The sequence below is a fragment of the Lytechinus pictus genome, chromosome 12 (genome assembly GCF_037042905.1).
Source record: "Lytechinus pictus isolate F3 Inbred chromosome 12, Lp3.0, whole genome shotgun sequence".
NCBI lineage: Eukaryota > Metazoa > Echinodermata > Echinoidea > Temnopleuroida > Toxopneustidae > Lytechinus > Lytechinus pictus.
The window spans coordinates 2,981,857-3,004,557 of NC_087256.1; the positions used below are offsets into that span (position 1 = coordinate 2,981,857).

Sequence of the window (22,701 nt, forward strand, 5' to 3'; positions counted from 1 at the left end):
GGCGTCAACACCAAATCTTAACCTGAGGTTAAGTTTTTGAAATGACAGCATAACTTAGAAAGTATATGGACCTAGTTCATGAAACTTGGCCATAAGGTTAATCAAGTATTACTGAACATCCTGCCTGAGTTTCATGTCACATGACCAAGGTCAAAGGTCATTTAGGGTCAATGAACTTAGACCATGTTGGGGGAATCAACATCAAAATCTTAACCTAAGGTTAAGTTTTTGAAATTTCATCATAACTTAGAAAATATATGGACCTAGTTCATGAAACTTATACATAAGGTTAATCAAGTATCACTGAACATCCTGCATGAGTTTCACATCACATGACCAAGGTCAAAGGTCATTTAGGGTCAATGAACTTTGGCCGAATTGGGGGTATCTGTTGAATTACCATCATAACTTTGAAAGATTATGGATCTGATTCATGAAACTTGGACATAATAGTAATCAAGTATTACTGAACATCCTGTGCAAGTTTCAGGTCACATGATCAAGGTCAAAGGTCATTTAGGGTCAATGAACTTTGGCCAAATTGGGGTATTTGTTGAATTACAGCCATAAATTTGAAAGTGTGTTGGTCTAGTTCATAAAACTTGGACATAATAGTAATCAAGTATCACTGAACATCCTGTGCGAGTTTCAGGTCACATGATCAAGGTCAAAGGTCATGTAAGGTCAAAGAACTTTGGCCACGTTGGGGGTATTTGTTGAATTGCCATCACATCTCTATAAGTGTATTGGTCTAGTTCATAAAACGTGGAAATAAGAGTAACCAAGTATCACTGAACATCTTGTGCGAGTTATAGTAGTTTTCAAAATCAGCACTGCTGCTATATTGAATCGCGTGATGCAGGTGAGACGGCCAGAGGCATTCCACTTATTTAAAATAAAAACGTATATAAAACACTCTGCCCGCGCGCGAAGGCAGTAATTGCTTAGTTGGATACACATCTCGTTTAGGATCACAAACATTGGTGCAAATTTTAGGACAAAATACATGAAAATCTGGGTATCATTTTATTGTATACATTGGTGGAATTTTTTGGCGAAAATATATATTTTTCTACAACCATGCATAATTAATTACCGACGCGTGGCTAGTATTACGTCGGTAATTATTTATGCATGATACCCATTCTATTGAACATGACCACATGATATAATTTAGCCGGCTATAGTCATGATACTAGAGAATAGTTTCAAAATCACTCTTCTAATTATAGTTTAGTAATGGTGAGCGTGACGCGACCTAGCGGAAATGGAATTCGAAAAGTTTTCATTTTATATAGCACTCAGTGTAGAGCCTGGCCTGTATAGGCCTAATACAGAAACCTATATTTCTATGTGGTCATATTGTTTTAAGGGGGGCAGTGAGACCCGAAGCCCCCCCCCCCCTTCATGCCTGCTTTTAGCGTCGCCTGTCACTCAGAAACCGTTCCGAAAAACTATATACATCTCTTAAACAAAACATATTGACAAAGCAGTCTGCATTACATACAGTATACACAAATAACATAGCAAATCTGTATTTATCTATTTGGAACGCTTCTGGCAGTCTCGCCTTTGACCATAATCATATGACCTATAAGACGTGTGCAAAACATACTTGATAACCCTTATGTCTATAATTATGTTTAATGAACTACATACATGTAGATCCATATAAACTTTCTAATTATGCCAATTCAACAAATGCCCCCAACACGGCCAAAGTTCATTGACCCTAAATGACCTTTGATCTTAGTCATGTGACCTGAAACTCAGGCAGGATGTTCAATAATATTTGATTATCCTTATTCCTATGTTTCATGAACTAGGTCTATATCCTTTTTAAGTTATGATGACATTTCAAAAACTTAACCTTGGTTAAGATTTGAATGTTGACGACGACGCCGCCGTCAGAAAAGCGGCGCCTATACAGTGCGTATCAAAAAAAAGTTTACACTTTGAAAAAGCCCTGGGAATTAAAAAATATACAACATGTGGGTAATTTTTTCACATATAATCTTGGGTTTGGGTCTCATCTATCCAATGAAAGTAAAAGTTTTGTCAGAATGTTACACTTGAGTGAGCACTGTCCATTTTTGTAAAGCTCGCAGAAATCTGTTTGCGCAGAAATGCTCGTTTTCACGCTGTGTTAAGGGGAAACGGCGAAATCAAACTTATACCCTGCGAAACATTTCTCATACATTTCCCTTGCACTTTTAGTCAGTTGAAATAAGACGGATACATTCAAGCATTTTGTAACAATTTTGCCACCCAAATCAAAATGTCAGCACTTAGTAAGCACAACCTTTACCCTTTTTGTGCCAGCTGGATCTGAGGACATAACTGAATCTGAACAAAAGTTTAAATCAGACATCTCCAGCATTATTTCACTCAGTTTTTATCATTGAAAGTGGGTTTACATTTCATTTTTAATTTAATACTTGTTTCTCCACACTTTTCCCAAGCTTGGCAATGATTAACAAAATGAAAATCAAGCTTAAGCCATCCATGTAAATCACAGCTCGATCAGTGTAAAGCAAATATCGTCACGATGGCCTCGGTGTGTGGGGGAGAGGGGTGGGGTGAAATGCTCTCTTCGAAGTGTTTTGGGCAAGGAAACAAGTCAAAAAAGGTAAAAGATATCTTCAAATCAATTTTAATAGCTAAATTCTACGTGTTCTTCATGATTAAGGTCTACTTTTATTCGCATAACTATTTCAAAGTTCTGCGCAAATCATTTTTCACTAACTTTTTAAAAGTAAGTGGTGCTCACTCAAGCGGAAATATTTTTCGACAGTTATATCGTCATTTGATTAAATGGACCTGTATAAATGTTAAAATGTGGAAAAGTGTTCAGGATATTACAAATGTATAATTTTACAGGATTTTTTCCAAAGTGTAAACTTTTTTTGATACGCACTGTATAGTTTCGCTCTTCTATGCATTCGAGACAAAAATCATGATGCTGTTTTATTTTTTATAAACCATGAATGCATATTATTTAAGTTTGTCATTATTTTGTATCTTCTTTATGATTTTATCATCTACATTGATATTATAGCAATAGCATCATTAGTTTACCGGTTTTATTAGCAAGGCCGAACAGAAATAAGTTATGTACTTTTAATTTTGATTATCATGAAAAGAAAGAAATAATGATGGCGAATTTCTAGATTGCTTTTGTAAAGAGATGTGATAAATGCTTATTACTTCACCGGGCCAACTAAAGTTAATTTTCCTTACCCCTTTTTTGCCAGCAGAGTTTAGGGGGGGGCGTTATTGATTGGCGGATCCAGGATCATTCTGGGGACCCCAAGTTACTCCATAGGCTCCATTTCCACACAAAAAATAATGTGACGAGCAAAAAAAAAGGGGGGATCACTAAAGCAAGTAAAAAAAAAACACAATCCTCCATTGCACGACTTGCGCCACCAATTGCCACACCCTTCCCCATCTTTCTCCGGTCTTTTATTTTTTATTTTTCATGCGTGTTCGAATTATCAATCACATATGTAATAACATGATGAATCATAACATACATATTGATACATGCTTATAGCAAAAATCAGCGTTATGGAGCCTACATGGAAAAGGAAAGCATTACTAGTTGTTTAAATAGGAACACATCAAAAGTGCGACATAAGCGTGAGGCTTGAGACATTGTATTCTACACTTCCGTATAAGTACATTATAAAGCGCACAGAGAATCTTTTGACTATTATTATGCGCTATATAATTTCAAATATTATATCGTTATATAAGTTTCCAATACATAATACCACTTCATAGGGGGTTAATATGTAGGTTTCCATTACATTTTTTAAGAAGAGCATGCATTCGATTGCTTTTTTTTAATGTGTTTTTTTTGTAAATCTCATGAGCTGGGCATCCCCAGCTCATGGCATTATGGTAACTTTTATGCACTCCGGTGCCCTGATGCTGGATATACACGCGCCTGTATTTATCTCATATTTTTTAACAGATAGAAGATAGAGAAATGTCACTTGATTGGCATTTTTATAACCTCATCGTTTTTATCATAGTTGTTATTCTAACTTATCGTTTATCGTAATCGTCATTATCATCATCAATATTTTTTAATGAATAAGATTGTTGATTTTGTTATTATTATCCTTATACCATAACTTTTGCAATCTCTTTAGATTATCATCATCATCATGGCACTCATGTTGGTAGTATAGCAGGGTGAGGTACACAGTCAATCCTGCATGAAGCTAAAAGAAGAAAAAATAATACAAAAATATTTTTGCCTATTCTTTTTTGTATGTGTGTGGCAGCAGATTCCTAGACTAAATTCGTGAGAAAAATGTTTAAAAATATGTTTAAGAAAATAAAATCTAACATTTCGCTTACCATAACCCTACATAAATACGGAAGTAATCACGTGATCGATGACGATCTAAATTTTTTTTCCTGATTTTATTTTTGTGAATGCATTCTGGACAGCTGTGTATCGAAATGGGATGGGTGAGGCAGACGTTTTGTCATGACAGATAATATCCTTCAAATCATAGAGTTAGAATACACTCGAATGATATGTTGACACTGCAAAGTTTCACAAATTCAAGACATAATCACGACTCTGGTCTCTGCTCAGCCCCAGCGGACGTGGACTGAGTCTGACTCTGACTGCTGCTGACTGACTGAGTCATAGTGGCATCGGTCGTGACGTTCCACTTCCAGTGCCAGCGGTAACTGGAGTGCAGTGCAGTCGTCCCGAACCCCAGCATAGCCGTGGCAGTGCAGTGGAGTCGTCATAAACGTTTGACGTCACCTCATCCTCGGGCGCGGGCTCGCTGAGCTGGGACTGGTGAGTGGTACCGGTAACGGGCATAGTATGGTACCGAACATTTTTCATGAATTCAATCATATCAAACACATTATTCTCACAAAATTCATCAAACTTTCACCATAATACACAATTACCAGTACCTACAAAATTTAAATAGGCCTAGGCCTATGTAAAAAAATTGCCGAAGTCGTTTTTCATTTTAATAATATTAGCTTCAAATCGGACCCCTCTTCGCATGTGAAATATTTTGGTCACTTGAAAAAGGTATCGTATAACCCAGGGAGCGCCGGCCCGCAAAGCGGGCCGGCGCCCAGGAGCTCACCGTGTATTTACCCATACTCACGGGACAAGGGTAGATTATGGTCAAAATTAAGCTTGTAACCGATTTTGCAATCGGCAACCGATTCCATTCGATTTCACCACAATCGGCAATCACTTGCCGATCTTCGATCATGCCCCTTGAAGGAAAAAATCGAAAATAAAAAATCGGCGTAGATCTGGTTAGTAGTGCGTGATCGCTCAGAACATATTTCAAGATTGTTTTTGAGGTGCTAGCTATTTAGAGGTCGCATTATTCAGGGAGAAAGTCGCGGTATTATCTATGGCAATGTTTAAGGGGATAGATATCTTCTCTTCCAACTCATGGTGATAGCGGATGCCGCCGTGAACTTTGAAAGGTCGTATTACCGACGGAGCTCACTGCATTACTCTCTTACTCTCTTACATCGTTTATGATTATATACATTTTATTTTCAACCTCGTGGTGATAGCGGATGCCGCCGTGAACTTTGAAAGGTCGTATTACCGACGGAGCTCACTGCGCTACTCTCTTACCCCCTTTATAATGATATAAATCTTCTCTTCAACCTCGTGGTGATAGCGGACCCCGCCATTAACTTTTAAAGACTGTACTATTGACGGAGCTTATTGCGTTGCTCTCTTACATCGTTTATGATGATATTCATTTTATTTTCAACCTCGTGGTGATAGCGGAAGCCGCCGTGAACTTTGAAAGGTCGTATTACCGACGGAGCTCACTGCGCTACTCTCTTACATCGTTTATAATGATATAAATCTTCTCTTCAACCTCGTGGTGATAGCGGACCCCGCCAGAAACTTTTAAAGACTGTACTATTGACGGAGCTTATTGCGTTACTCTCTTACATCATTTATGATGATATTCATTTTATTTTCAACCTCGTGGTGATAGCGGAAGCCGCCGTGAACTTTGAAAGGTCGTATTACCGACGGAGCTCACTGCGCTACTCTCTTACATCGTTTATAATGATTTACATTTTATTTTCAACCTCGTGGTGATAGCGGACCCCGCCAGAAACTTTTAAAGACTGTACTATTGACGGAGCTTATTGCGTTACTCTCTTACATCATTTATGATGATATTCATTTTATTTTCAACCTCGTGGTGATAGCGGAAGCCGCCGTGAACTTTGAAAGGTCGTATTACCGACGGAGCTCACTGCGCTACTCTCTTACATCGTTTATAATGATATAAATCTTCTCTTCAACCTCGTGGTGATAGCGGACCCCGCCAGAAACTTTTAAAGACTGTACTATTGACGGAGCTTATTGCGTTACTCTCTTACATCATTTATGATGATATTCATTTTATTTTCAACCTCGTGGTGATAGCGGAAGCCGCCGTGAACTTTGAAAGGTCGTATTACCGACGGAGCTCACTGCGCTACTCTCTTACATCGTTTATAATGATATAAATCTTCTCTTCAACCTCGTGGTGATAGCGGACCCCGCCAGAAACTTTTAAAGACTGTACTATTGACGGAGCTTATTGCGTTACTCTCTTACATCGTTTATGATGATATTCATTTTATTTTCAACCTCGTGGTGATAGCGGAAGCCGCCGTGAACTTTGAAAGGTCGTATTACCGACGGAGCTCACTGCGCTACTCTCTTACATCGTTTATAATGATTTACATTTTATTTTCAACCTCGTGGTGATAGCGGACCCCGCCGTGAACTTTTAAAGATCGTGCTACTGACGGAGCTTATTGCATTACTCTCTTACATCGTTTATGATGATATACATTTTATTTTCAACCTCGTGGTGATAGCGGATGCCGCCGTGAACTTTGAAAGGTCGTACTATTGACTGAGCTCATTGCGTTACTCTCTTACATCGTTTATGATGATTTACATTTTATTTTCAACCTCGTGGTGATAGCGGACCCCGCCGTGAACTTTTAAAGATCGTGCTACTGACGGAGCTTATTGCGTTACTCTCTTACATCGTTTATGATGATAGACATCTTCTCTTCAACCTCGTGGTGATAGCGGACCCCGCCGTGAACTTCAAATTGATTTGAAAACGCTAGCAACCCAAAACATTTTAATAACATATTTCAAATCATCGTGCGTGCTTGCGTCGTCTACTTCATTTTAATTGCACTTGCGACTTTAAGATGATGCGTCGTAAGAGATCATTCCAATAATTCTAAATCGCTAGCACCTAAAAATACTTCTAAAAGATGTCCCGCCGATCGTTCATTAACCTGTGATCTATGAGAAATATTTTCATTTTATTTTCCTTTGCGCCTTTGCTCGGAAGATGCGTCTTTCGTTTATCTTTCTAATAAAAATCACTCGGTTTATTTTAAAGCAATAACACCTCAAAACCCCTGGCTTTAAAACATGTTCCAAACGATCGCGCATGTTGGCGACTTCCATTCCAATGCATTCGTCTTTGTGACTTTGTCAGGAAGATGCGCGCGACCGCGAACAACATTTTGATGTATTCCTTTGTTTTTAAACATCGCCGATTCGATTTTCGATTCGATTTCGATTTTAGAAGCTTAACTGCCGATCCGATTTTCGATCTGATTTTTGATCCGATTTACAACATTAGTCAAAATATCTAGCAAGATAAATTGTGAAAACAGAAATTATGCACTTACCACGATATATGGTTATGGATGAAGGTCTATCGAGTGGTAGAATCCTGACATCGAGGCACAGACTGGAACCTCAAAAAACGAAAAGTTCTCTCCTACCCCAGTCTCGATCGGCCATTTTTGTTATGAATCATAACAAAATGGCCGATCGAGACTGGGGTAGAAGGAGAGAACTTTTCATTTTTTTGAGGTTTTACCATCTAATGGCCGTGTGACGTGGCGGTCAACTGGTCTAACTAGAAGATAGACCATTTTACCATCTGACAGCGATGATTCAAAAATCTCAATTAAGAAGGTTAAAAGGTTTATGTAAAAGATAGCTTGTTTTACCTCCAAACGATATTACCGACAATGGGCTAACTCAAAGATAGACCATTTTACCATCAAATCTGAAGAAAAAATACAAAAAAGTACCAAGATAGCGGAAATTATCTCTAAATCAAGACATGATGGGATTTTATCGATAGCACAATTGGAAAGAGCGCCCTCACATAGTCACATTACCAGGAAAGTGAATTTACCTCAAAAAGTCAAATTTTCGAGTTAGACCGTTTTACCATCTGACGGCCGCTGTATACCATGTCATGTAAATTTCATAAATTCATTGTTGGAAATGACAATATTTCTCTTACAAAAGAAACACGCATGATGAAATGATTTTACCCAGTAATACATTGAAGGTATATAGAGGCAATTCAGAAAAAATGGCAATTTATGGGATTACACCAAAATGACATACTGTACATGTACTGTATGGGCCATTGGGGAGAGCAGTCACAAAAGAAATGAAAAAAATTGTCAAACATTGTTCTTCCTATTTTTCATGAGCTTCATTCAAATAAATTTATTGTTAGGATGAGCTTCTCCTTAATAGAGTATTTCATGTTTGTCCCAGTGATGAATAAAATCTATTATATGTGCATAATTTATCTTTTTGTTTTCTTTATATTCACCTGCAGGGTACTGTAACATTGATTGCCAATGTAGTGCTTACCTATTGTTTAGAACATGGAAGATCCAGAATTCATAGAGGAAAGTCCCCCTGAGCCGTTCCATACACCAAGTGACCAGACCAATAATGACAACCCTCTTGGGAGCTTGGATAACAATGACATAATGAATGGTGAGGACAGTGAGGCCGGATCTTCTGCCGGGCCAGAAGTGCCTCCTCTGGTTTCTGCAGGTGACCGAGAGGAAACTCCTAATCTGGAAAATGAAAGTGATACAGTCATATTGAAAGGAGAAGGTGGTATAGGTAATACAAATCAGAGCAACAATGGAGAATCAATTTTGGTGACAGACAAAATGGCAGATCATTTAGAAACATCAAGAGATGCTGAAACAATTTCTACAGATGTTCCATGTCCGGAAATATCTGTTGGAGAAACTGATTTACATAAAGGCAATTCAGAAAGCAATATATGTGAAAATGACAGACTCGGAGGGGATGAAACATCTATACAGTACTCAGAATCCAATGGAACAGGTCATGTCAATACAAACTGCAATGGAATTATGGATGGTGTTGCAAGTGATGAAGGGATGAATGAACCAACCAAGACTTCAGACCTTGAAAGTGAACAGAATGTAAATCCTCAGCCAAAGAGTTTGTTGCAATCTAGTTCTGTTTTCAATGAAAGAATTAGTAGTGATGGAGGGAGTGTAGAAATAGCAGAAGAGGCAGAGGAGATATGTAGTGTTAATGATAAGGATAACATTGGTGATATGATAAGTCCTCTTGATGATGGCAATAACTTGGAAAATAACATTCAACATTCCAAAGAAGTCTCAGCATCTTCCTCTTTAACTATAGAAACCAATGATACACTTGAATCTTTGCCAGCAGTTGAAAGTTCCACTCTTGTTTCCCACTCGAAAGACTGTCAATCAACACCAATGCAGACTAATGAAGAACCAGCTCTAAACCGTCCTAGCTTTGATCACAAAGGGGACAAAGCAAAGTCAGATTTGTCCAATGGCTCAGAACTCACACAGAGCAATGTCAAGACTGCTGCCGATGTTGAGGATGATTTGCTTTCAGAGTTGGCAGCTGAGCTGGATGAAGTTGTTCCAGAGCAGAAAGTTTGTGATGTTGCGGTTTCCGAAGATCTTCCAAGTAGTGAGATGGAGAGTAGTACTCAGGGAGATGGGGATTCTTTTGATGTGGGCGATGATGTCATGAAGATGAGGAGACTTGTTGGAGAGTGGAAGAAGAAGTACTGTCATGCTGAAGCAAAGTTGCAAAGGTACTACACAGTTATCCGCTCTTGCCTTACAGGGGCCGCAGAACAAATTTATATGGGGGGAGGGCTGAACATGCATAAAATCACAATCTGATTGATGGTCATTTTCACCTTTTGTAGATTGTTTATTGAAAAAGGTGGGTGGAGGGGGGGGGGTGAAGCTGAAGCAGGTCCTCGACCCTTGACGATTGTACAAATTTGGAGTTGTACATCAAAACAGTATGTAGGTTAGTATGACATTTTATTTCATATGACACATTGACAGAGACATGAAATAACAAGGCATTGCTTTTATTCCTTAAACCAATAGATTTTTGGTGAATCTAAATATTTGTTTCCAAATTTTGATTCCTTGTCACCACATCATGTGCAAAAGTATGTAAAAAATGTAGAATAATGTCATATACATGTAGTTATTGTTACTTTTTTTTATGAAGACATTACTGAGAGAGTGTGCCAAATATCTTTAATGATACGATTAAAATTGTACACAAAGAATCAGTAGTTTGAAAAAAAATTATTACAATTTTGTTTATTCACAATGTTGCACCTTGACCAAAGCTCTGAATTTCAGAATTTCTACCATTTTTCCCCCCTGAAGCCTCCAAGCTACTGCTACTGCTAAAGCTCATCAAAATGATGTTATCAAAGAGGAACGTGCAAAGGTGGCAGAGGAAATCAAGAAGGAGACTGAAGCAGTAAGAAAAGTACATCTTCTCCGCATACAAGAGGTTAGTCATAGGACTGGGATTTTTGGGGTATCTCATAAAGCTATTAGTATAGTTTATGAAGGACTTCATTATCAACGACTGGAATATGCCATTCTGGGAAAGGAAAACTTGTTTTAGTTACATTAGATTAAAAATATATATGCTTCATTATACATGTATATGTATCATTTATTTTTTTTTGGCGCACTGGTTCTAACAAATTTTACTACTGTAGTTCTACACAAGATGCCGATTATGCCCAGTGATTTGTGGCAGGACGTAGCACAGATTAATCTGTGAGCATGCGAGGAGTAAAAAACATTGCTTTTGGGATGCAGTGATCAGAATTCAAATAAAGTTCAAGGATGAATGAATGTTGTCAGATTTCTAAGATTTGCCATACATGTAGTTCTGGAAGTTATGGTACTGTACATCTAATATTCCACTTTGACTTCAGTTTACATACTATTGGCTTCATTGCTATGTCTGGCAAACTTATATTAAGTTTTCAGGATGTAATGACAAATCTCTGCTTCAAGTGTATTGTATTGATTTGATGAAGGTCATAATGGGTCTGTTGGTGAGGCCTTTGTCTGAATTGATAATTTGTGTAAATTCATACAAATTTATACTAATTCAGGGGCCACTTTATAGGGGATTCTTCAGCTCCCACACTTTTTCAGTAAACATACATGTACACAAAACATGAAAATGACCAATCTGATTATGATTTTTTTTTGCATGGTCAGCCCCCCTCCCTCCCCCAATTTCAAAACCATTTCACAGGCCCTGTAATTGTCTTCATGATTTTCAAATTTTGCACAAGTTAGTATTGACGATAAATGGATGATAATGATATGCATAAAGTACATGAACTACAAATTATCTGTATCTTTTTGTCTGAATAATTTGACATGATGTTCACATATAGGGCAGATAGACATGTTAGCAAGAAATGCTAAAGATATAGTGTAAACAGACGTTGTGTCATAATATAGTATACAGCACATATTAAGTATGACAGTCTATGAAGTGTGTATAAAAGCCCCTATTACTTTGTCAATGGAGCACACTGATAATGAGAGATTAACGGATCAATAATGAATACCATAATAGAAAAGCCTTTACACCTCCACACTTATAGACTGTTACGATGTGTAGATCCGGGTGTGTAAATACATGTAAAGCCTTCAGTGATCAATCCATAGCACATGTACATTAAGCTATATCTACATACATACAATTTATGGAAATAGAATGTTCAAGAGCTACATGTAATGTGGTAATTTTGTTTTAACTGTATACTAAAACAAAAAAAAAGCAAAAAAAGCTGGACATCCAGATCAATATTCTGCAACTTTTCTCAGAAAATAACCTGTTATTTATTGCAGTACGTAAATTTTCATGGATTTTTACTTTAAAGCTTTTAAAAATGGAAATCAATGTTTGTTTACTTTTACAGTAGATGTAAAACTAATTTCAAAGTTTCAGCTCTATATTTACATGTAGGCCTACATGTATCTCTATATTCCAAGCAAAGTTGTTAAAGGGAAATGAAACCTTCGGAACAAGTAGGCTTGTGTCGAAACAGAAAAATCAAAGAATAAGAACAAAGAAAGTTTGAGAAAAATCGGACAAATAATGAGAAAGTTATGAGCATTTTAATGTTGCAATCACTAGTGCTATGGAGATCCTCCCATTGGCAATGCGACAAGGATGTGTGATGTATCATGTGAACAACTTTCCCTTTAATGGACTATAAAATACCCCCAAAATGTCTCTTTTTGCTTTTTCTTACGGTGATACAAACTCTTTATCCATGATGTATTCTTTAAAAATCTGTAATATATGCCCTCCTATAGAAAGAATACATGCTCTACTGATAGATGTGAAAAAAGAGGCAGTTTAAGTGAAATATATACTAAAGTAATGGGGAGAGTTGTTCACAAGTGACATCACACATCTTTGTCGCATTGCCTATATGAGGATCTCCATACCATTAGTGATCGCAATATTCAAATGATCATAACTTTCTCATTATTTGTCTGATTTTTCTCAAACTTTTGTTGATCTGTTTCTTTGATTTTTCTGTTTTCACACAAGCTATCTTGTCCCAAAGGTTTCAGTACATGGAAGCCTGAAGAACATGTTTGGAATTTTGTTTTTGTGCATTGCTTCCAAAATATGAACTTAGTTCATAGAATATAGTGACGGGATAGTGTGAATCTTCCATATATGAACATTACGTTTGCCTCCTTACAATGGAATGAACTTCGCTTTTGTTTCAATGTAAACAGTCCCTTTTATGAAAGCTCAAATTCTAATGTGTGAATAGTTCATACAGTGTTTGCTCAAGTGATTATTAACTCAATTCAATAATCAAAGTTAATCAGTGATTGAAGCCAGACACACCTACATTTATGTACATGTATGCACCTGTAGGCCTTTACATGTATTACATGTACAGTGATGATACAGATTTCTAGATAATAAAAGATATTTAAAAAAATCTTATATACAGTATATTCATTGATATTGATAAGAGCTATTCAACTTCTCTTGAAAAGATCTTCACCCATTGAGAGTTTGAGAGTCTGGGAAATATGTGTAGTACAATTGTGTACACATACTGAAAGTGAAATAATTTTCAATGGGTTTTGGTCAGGAATACAAATGCGGGTGTACAATGCTTTTAATTAATGGATTGTCATTGATAATATGCTACATGTAAGCCTTGATACTGTGGCGGATGTTTCATTATGCTGTTTATAATTATGCAGAAACAGAACACACTATTGGTGAGGGGCAGCAGAGCTGGGGGCTCAGTCGGCCCCTACTTTTTTTATACTAAATATACCAAATTTACCATCTTCAGTTTTGTAATTGTGATATTTTTTTCATGTTCATCCCCACCCCTCACTTTTGGCTCCCCCTTTCAAAAATGCTCCTCAGCCTCTATCTCCTGATGGCATGTTCTTGTAATTAGATACCTCCAAAACATCCCCTAATCCCCTAATTATAAACTTGGTTCCTAAAGAAACTTATCAAACTTTACAAGGGCACTGCACAAATTCCACTTTAATAGTCAAAATGAACATCATTTTCACACATGCTAGATTCAATAATCTTTTTCTATAAAGCACATGTCAATTATTAAGAGATTGGTTCAATCACAGAGAGGCTATATCCCCTCACATCAATTGGTTTCAAAATCAGAATACACAAAATGGCAAAATAAAGACCAATGAAAAAGAGATTGGATTATTAAACCAAACTTCCTTTAAGGCGATTGACTTGATCACAAAAAAGCTACAGAAAGTTCAAATCAGAATTTGAAATGACTGGAACAATCCAACACCGGACGGACGGGGATGTCCCGGTAAGCGGGGGATAATCTGAACACGGTGTTTTCCATGTGTGCTTGAGTGAGATAAACACAGACACTTACCGTGTTCAGATTATCCCCTGCTTACCTGGACATCCCCAGGGGGGTTCTTGGGTTGCTATGTGATTGCTCCAGTCATTTAAATGTTTTATGTGAATTTGTGCTTGAGCCTATCACTAAAACATGGCCTTGTAGGACAGTATGTACTAAACTGAAAAGTTTGTTTTTAAAATCCCATCTCATTTTCATTGGTCTTTCTTTTGCCATTTTGTGACTGTGGATTCTGAAACCAATTGATGTGAGGGGCTATAGCCTCTCTGTGATTGAACCAATCTCTTAATTATTGCCATGCACTTAGAAAAGATTATTGAAGCTAGCTTGTGTAAAAATATTGTTCAATTTGACAAGTGGAATTTCTGCAGTAGTCTGCAGTGCCCTTGTAAAGTTTGATAAGTGGGGCGTCGTGGTCTAGTTGTTACGACACTCGTCTTTCAATCAGAGGGACATGAGTTCGATTCCCAGCCATGGCGTGTTTTCCTTCAGTAAGAAATTTACCCACATTGTGCTGCACTCAACCCAGGTGAGATGAATGGGTACCCGGTAGGATTTATTCCTAGAATGCTTTAGAGCCTATATGGCGGCTCAGCTACAGCCGGGGTAATGATATACCAAGTATCAAGTCGAGTATATGCAATTATACATGTAGTACATGTAGCTGGGCTTTATGAATGGACAATACTATTATCATTTTAAGTTTCTTTTGGAACCCAGTTTAGTTGAACTGAATTACCCACTTACATGTACACATACCCTATTCATTTTGTGTCATACTTGTTCTTGTAAACAACATGAATTTTAATCTACAAAGATCAGATTTCAACTTAAGCTGATGGGAATAAAACTGATTGAATAGAATCTGATTCACATGTACATGTAGCATCTAAGAACATTTTCCAACCATGTTTTTAGTACATGTAGTTGCATGTATATTTTTCAAATAACATCCTCCAGAAAATATTGAATGGTTATGATCATATCAGAATGTACTAAGAGATATTTAACAGTATATACATGTTCATCCAGCATGGTCCTGGGAAGTGGGGCTGCAAAGGGTGCTGAAGTAACCCTAACATTTACCTGGGGGGGGGGGGGTGCGTGTGTTATTCTCCATAGGCAGCACCCCCTGGAAATTTGGTAGGTATGATAAATGTATGTGTACATTAACCAAAATGGCCTACATTTCGTAGTGGAACCTTTGTTTTTTGCTTGTCAAATTGAGACCAGCACCCATGTTAAAAAAACATTCCCAGTGCCCTGTTATCCAGAATGCACTTTTGGAGAGTGAGGAAATCAATATTATTTGTTTTGCATATTCATTGTCTTATTGAGGTTTATAATGAATATATTTTTTTTATAGGACAATTTTAAATTTTCATGATACAGATATATTTTATTTATTTTATTACTTCTCATTATTTAGCTTGAGAAAGAAGTTGAGCAGAGGAAGAAAGAGAATGCTGCTGCAAGGGATCGTCAAATATCACATGACACAGCAGCAAAGAAAGCTATCAACAAATTACAACATGAGATGATTCAAAGAGTTGACCAGGTAATAATGATTCTTAACCCCTTTCTATGGTTCTCAACATTTTCCAAATTCAGCTTCCGGTGAATACTTCATACTATTGAATGATGAGATAATATGTCCTTCTTCAAATTGTACTGCAGTTGATATACATGTATGAAGAAACAAACAATGTAATAAAAAAATTATGATTAAGAAGACCATGATCCCGTCTAACAAAGAGTTATGATTGATCTGATCAACCTCAACTTTATGGAAATCCATCAATGCCATAATTTTTTCTACAGGAAATTTGCACATTGTCCTTTGCAAACAAAGAGAAATACACAAAATTTTCAAGAAGACAATGGATGTATGAATATACAGCTTATCTAGAAAATATTTTGAACAATCATGCATTTGAGATGTTGATGTCGCTGGCTTTCCATAGATGTGGTTGATTTAATCATGGACCTATGAAAGCTGGACATTCATCGGTTAGTTAATGAATTCACTAACATCTGACTGTCATTGTCATGTGAATAACATTCTCTTCATATTTATCTCCTGTGATACTATCATGGTCGCCGTCAATTAAACCATGAGTTACAGAAGCTTTCGGTGATTAGACATTTAACATTAGACAAATTGTATGCGCAGAAGGTAATAAATTGCCTGAATTCTCGGAAATTAATGTGCAGTTCTGGTTTACAAATGGTTATCTTAGTTCCATGGTTTTTATTTGGAAAAATGTATGAATATTTCGAGATAGAGGCTGAAATGAAATTGATTGATTGTAATTTATAATCACATTTTAAAGATTTCCTCATAATATTCCAAAGAAACATGGTGGGTTTCTTGTAGGGGTCGTCCCCCTCTCGTTGTTAGAAAAGTCACTATGAGTGTGCAGACGCGTGCAAATCGATAATAATAAATTTGATATCACAAAAATCGTCTGCTTCTCAATTTGCTGTTCCAAATCTGAAACATCTTAATTGAAAGGTATAATCTGCTACAAGACATCAGCCAACAAACGGCAAAAAGAGCAAAACATTCCTTTGTGAAGATCAGATTCGCCTTGGTAGTCGCTATTGTCAAAGCACCTGTATGTTATCATTAATATGCACATAATCAGGAGACGGCGACTATGATTGCATCAAAAGAATGCTCGCGTTAATCGTCCATTTCTTATAGGTCCATGATTTAATCAATCACCACACTTTGTGAGATGGGGCTCAGGGTCCTGTCTTACAAAGAGTTGCGATTGATCTGATCAACCTCAAGTAGGCCTATATATGGAAGTCCGAAATTGTCATGATTTTTATTACAGGATATTTGCACAATGTCCTTTGTAAACAAACAGGAGCACACTGAATTATAAAAACAACAATGAATGCATGAGCATAATAATAATAATAATAATAATAATATTCAATTTTTATAAAGCGCTTTTTCCCAGAATGGCTCAAAGCGCGTTACAGCATATTATTACCCCGGTCATTGGATTCATTTCGATCCCGCACGAAAAGTGCACAATTTCCACTCCCTGGGGAGCATTCCTTGCATTCATCGCAGCCTCATTATGGCGCTGGCAAAATCAAACATACAATATCTTTCGCATCCTACCGGGTACCCATTTAGCACCTGGGTCGAGAGTGGCAAAGTGTGGATTAACGCCTTGCCAAAGGACGCTAGACCATACATACTAGAGCATACATCATATCATGGAAACGTCTTGAACAAGAAAATGTTGACGTTGCTGGCTTTCCATAGTTGTGGTTGATTAGATCAATTGCAACACTTTGTAAGATGGGGCCCTAAAGTTATTCTTTGTGATTTCTTACACAGTGATTGTAGTGAAACACACTGTAGGGTAAAATCAGTATTACTCAGTATCACTTACTTAGTATTTACAAGAAAAGGTATTCAGAGATTTTTGTCACAGTGTAGGTGTGCCGGGAAGGGGGGGATTGTACATGTACATGCTCTCCATTGATTGCATGATTCCCAACACCTCTGTATCGTTGCCATACTGTACTGTACATGTAAATTGGAATTCATTTTATCAAGGGACCTATTGGACTGTACCTGCTTTTACTATGACAGTTCTTAATCTATTGAAAAGTCAGTTTAAGGTCATGGTTGTAAATCGATCAAGAGGAAGTGAGTCATCGGCTGAGTTCCAAAGTATTGAAGACCATCACATCTTTATAGATGAGATACATGAACTTACTTCTAGGAACCTCTCTTTTCTAAAAGTTATATCAGTTCCACTTTACTGATAAGGCTGAGATTTTATGTCAAAGTGTTTCAGTAATACAGAACAATAACCATACAAGCTGATATGAAAGTATCTTATTTCATTGAAAGCTATTTGTTCATCTCATTGGTTACCCATATAGTTGATCATATTGTCCAGTTGTTACAATTGTCATCAAATGAATTCCAGAAGAAAATGGGTAATAGCATAGTAATAGTCAAAATAAGGATCGTATTTTGTCATTCATCAGATTGATTTATTTCTGTTTTGGATAAGAAATAGGTTGTTTCATTATCATTCTGTTGTGCCTTTTAGTCTGTGGTCATGATTTGGCCTAGATATTGAATTGAATTGAATTGAATTGAATGTATTTATTGTCCTGTGTAGGAAATTCATTTCACATCGGGTTTACAAAATTACAAATACATATGCACATAGACAGAATGAAATAGACTTTACAATACCGTGGGATTACATACACAAACAAAATGCCGTATACGTTATTTCAAATATAATAGAAAAAAGTACAATTGCAGATGTATAAATTGATCAATTATTCAAATATTAATTGGTTTGTGATTCCATCTCCAGCCCGAATACGGGGGGGGGGGGGGGGGGGGGGGGTGGAACGAGTATTGCGAGACGGTAAATTAAAGGTGAGTATTAAAAGGGGCGGGGTTCACAGTAAGCTAAGTGCAATTCCCCATTCTATCTGACAACTGTACTATTAAACACATGTTGAGAATTGGGGACGAATGACTGCCTAAAACGTATTCTGTTAGAACGGGAGACACAGAGGCGTACACCAGACCTATTGAAGTTATAATAGCAGTGTAGAGGGTGAGATGGATCTTTTAAGGTAGCCTCAACTTTAAATAGCTTTAAATTCTCTTTCTTTTGCAATGACTCTTATCATTGTTCTCTGATCTGTAAAGTATCTGTTTCAATTATCATTTCTATGCTCTTTACATGTCTTTGCATAATAATTTCTCTTTTCATTGCACTCCAGGTGAAGCGTATGTATGAGGATGCTGTGAAGGATAAAGAGAACATGGTCATCCGCTATGCCAAGAGTGAAAAAGAAAATCTTGATTTGAAGAAAGCTAAAGAAGAAATAGAGAAGAAGAGAAGAGATGCAGGTCAAGGGTTAGAGGTCATTGCATCTCATAATAAACAACTCAAAGCAGAGAGGACCAAACTCATAGGCGATTTGGATAACAAGGTATTATTGAGATTCTACGAAGTGAAAATGTTTGAATTTTTTTTTTTTTTTAGGTCAGAATGAATGCTTTGAAACATAATTATGGCATTCATGCTTGATGGGATTCTATTGTTATGTGTTATATTTTGTATTCTTCTTCCTCATCTTATTCTTCACATTTGTATTCTTTTTGGTATGATTATGGTTATTATAATGTTGCTATAATTACTTTTATTATCTTGTAAAAGTTTAAATCACATACATAGTGTAACAAACATGAGTGGTGACAGAATACATAATGAGAACTGATTCATCTGGTCACTTTAGTTCAAGTTCAAGTTTATTTCAAATCTGCAAAACATTATACATGTCATCAAGGAAGTAACATTGAATTAACAATAAGTAAAATGCAGAAGTGAGGTGATCTATTAAAAAGCAATTTTTGTAAGACATAGATCACCTGTGAAAAATATAGAATTGGCAAAAAGTTAACCAAATAACTATGAATCGTTAACTTTCAAACCCTTACTCGACCAGATACACCCATTGCAGTTGGATTAATAATAGTGTTAAAAACATGCCACATAGATTGATTTATCTGGTTTATCATTATTCTCCCAAAATATTCTTATGTTTTCTTGTGTCATCTCAGGACATGGAGATTGCCAAGTTGGAGAAGGAGAAGGAAGAGATGCAGGATGATGTATCATCAGTTGGTATCAAGGTCAAATGGGCTCAGAATAAACTCAAAACAGAACTAGAAAGCCACAAGGTATGCATCAGTTACTTATTTATTTTATTTTTTTTACCCTAAAACCAATGAACAAAAATTTGTGGTTGTTGGACAACTATCTCTTTAAATGGGTATTTTCTTTTAAGGCTTGTGTGTCGTTTGGAATATTAACATATATGTACATATTGAATTAATGAGTGAATTATTGAAACAAATTGAATGGATTCAAAGCATTTGACATTGATACAAGTAATTTTATGGAAGTAATCAAGAAAATAAGAATATTTGCATCTAATTTGCAAATTTAAATTTAAAATTTTCAATTTAAAATGAAATAACTGGCATAATTATCAGTTGGCCAAAATACAGCATAACACTTTACATGTATCATAAATTCTGTGTAAAATTTTACATTGACTGGACCATTTCTATGCCCACAAAATACACAAACAAATTGGCAACAAATGATAATTATATGTAGATGTGAACAAACTCAAGCTGTAAGTTTAAGATCTTAGACTAGGTTATGTAATGACTTATTGGTTTTTTACCATGGGAGCGTTTCATGAAAGGACTTTTCGGACGTTTATCCGTCAAGTTTGAGTTGTCCGACAGTTACCATAGAAACAATGCTTCTTTGCCAATCAGAATCAAGAAAAGTTGTAAATTAAAACAATTTGTCTAAAAAAAATTTGATGAAACTCTTCCCTGGTATTATATATATATATATTTTTTTTTTTCTTTTTAGAATGATTTTGATATCAATTTATTATATTTTAGTATCATTAAAACACATGTGTCACTATCATAAACATTCCAAGTCACAATGATATTAAGGTCACATGACATGGATGCCAGTATTAAAGGTAAATGCCAGTTGTGGTAACAATCTCAAAATGACTTTTTACAGAATCCAATATAATGACCACCCAAGTGTCTGTTGATATGAATAAAAAATATGTGCCGAAGGATTCTGGAAGAAATTGTGTAATTGCTGAGAAATAAGCAAAATAAGCGCGGATTCGGGCACTTCCGTCGGGTCTTTATTCCAGCAATATAATATACACTGTCCCACGTGTGCCTATCTGTGTTGTCGATCTTCAGTGTGATTGTTTTTCAGCTTAGATTTTATGATTTCACAAAGTTCAGTTTATGTATCTGTACCAGATCTAGATCGACGATGATATAGTAATACTTAACCTTGGTTTTACAGACTTTCTTTCAAAATCAGTGTTTTACTGCAACTACTGTAATTTAGCTTTAAAGAGGTATGGAAAGTAGTTTGATGTTATTGTTATTTTTTTATGATAATCTGTTTTTTTTTTTTTAAAGGAAACCAAGTTGAAGCTGACCAAGACTGAGCAGAGATTACAAGAAGCCAAAGAAGAGACAGAACAGATCAGAAAAAATTGTCAAGAAATGATTTGTACATACCAGGTTTGAAAAAAATAAGAAATTGACAATTCATATGGCCATATTGCTTTGTATTAAAATTTTCAAAGTATAGTGCAATCATAAAAAGTTAGTGAACCCCACCAGAAAATGAACATATAAAAGTGTTCAATTGCTGCCATGTTGTAGATATTCAATTGTGAAGTCAGGTGATAAAATACTACATTCAATAAAGTTTGTTTCTCTGGGCTCGCCAGACATTGTAGTGTTGTTGTCAACATTCAACACTCAGCATGAAGGAGTGCATTTTGTGATGGGGTTCACTATTTTTCTAGCACCATTGTAAACATGTGAACATCATTCCTTTCCACAGGGTTTTCTTATCCTAACATCAATATTGTCAAATCATTTTCTCGCAAAATATGTATCAGCATAAGCTTTCCACAAAAGATCGATAGATATACGAGATTGCATCGCTGAAGGACATGCATGGCTGGGAATTGAACCCCAGACTTTGATATATGTAGTCAGGAGCCTTAGGTCAAACAACCATCCCATCTCCTGGTCAGAAAAATTGCCAACTTGGCGAGTATTTGACTAATGAGAACTTAACTGTATATTATATTTATGACATATGTACAACTTTCAATATAATAATATTAATAACTTTTTTCTATATTATTAATAACTTAATCTTTATAAAGTGCTTTCATGAAATTCATATCAAAGAGTTCAATGTAGATGATTTAAAATGTCCAAACAAAAAAATAAGATATCAAAGTAACTGTAAATGGAGCTATGTTGAATATGCTTTTTTTCATTAGATAAGTCTTTGAATTTGATCTGGTAGTGTGATTTTACTTGTTGTTTGACTTACTTTCAGGAATCTGAGGAGATCCGATCTAATTCGCTTGATATACAACTCAAGGAGAAGGAGGAAGAACTCAAATTACATTTTCAAGAAAAGGAGGATCATATGGAGGTATTTCTTGCTCTAGATTTTGATTTCATCATGTTTTTCCCTCAAAAACGAAAATGGGGAAATTTTCCAAGAATTTTTGAGGTGAAACTGAGTATAGTTTATATCTGACAAGTGGGAGACTTGTTTTTAATGTACCAGGAAAACTCAAATTTCAAACATTCCATGGCTACGTGTAATTTCAAATTTGGTCTGATCTTGTTATCTTATTTTACCTCTTTAATGCAAAATGGGTTGTTGTTTATATATATCCTTTTACATGTTATATTAAATTTCATGCTTACTTTACAGTTGCATAACACACGTTTAAAAGAACTGACTGCGCTGAAGAAGGCACATCATGATACTTTAGCAGAATTGGACTCGTTAAAAGTCAAGGTAAAAATTCAATCTGGTATTGTATAATATTAGTAGTAATACTAGTAGTATACAAATATACAATGACATTCAAGGATCTGGCTAAAACTATTCGCATCGAAGGAACATCACATAGTACT

General features: G+C 36.1%; 1 protein-coding gene across 3 annotated transcripts in view; it reads left to right on the forward strand.

The window, feature by feature from the left end:
- The first annotated feature begins 4,380 nt into the window (after positions 1-4,380).
- LOC129273366 (coiled-coil domain-containing protein 186-like) overlaps positions 4,381-22,701 on the forward strand; it is a 31,725-nt gene continuing 13,404 nt past the window's right edge. For 2 of the 3 annotated variants that reach the window (XM_064107302.1, XM_054910393.2), the window contains exons 1-9: positions 4,381-4,828; positions 8,697-9,983; positions 10,582-10,711; positions 15,556-15,684; positions 18,909-19,121; positions 19,753-19,872; positions 21,166-21,270; positions 22,109-22,207; positions 22,496-22,582. In XM_064107302.1, the coding sequence (XP_063963372.1) occupies positions 8,746-9,983; positions 10,582-10,711; positions 15,556-15,684; positions 18,909-19,121; positions 19,753-19,872; positions 21,166-21,270; positions 22,109-22,207; positions 22,496-22,582 (2,121 nt within the window). In that variant the 5' untranslated portion in view covers positions 4,381-4,828; positions 8,697-8,745. Of the gene's footprint in view, positions 4,842-8,696; positions 9,984-10,581; positions 10,712-15,555; positions 15,685-18,908; positions 19,122-19,752; positions 19,873-21,165; positions 21,271-22,108; positions 22,208-22,495; positions 22,583-22,701 lie in introns of all 3 variants that reach the window. The other variant, XM_064107301.1, reaches the window with a different exon arrangement.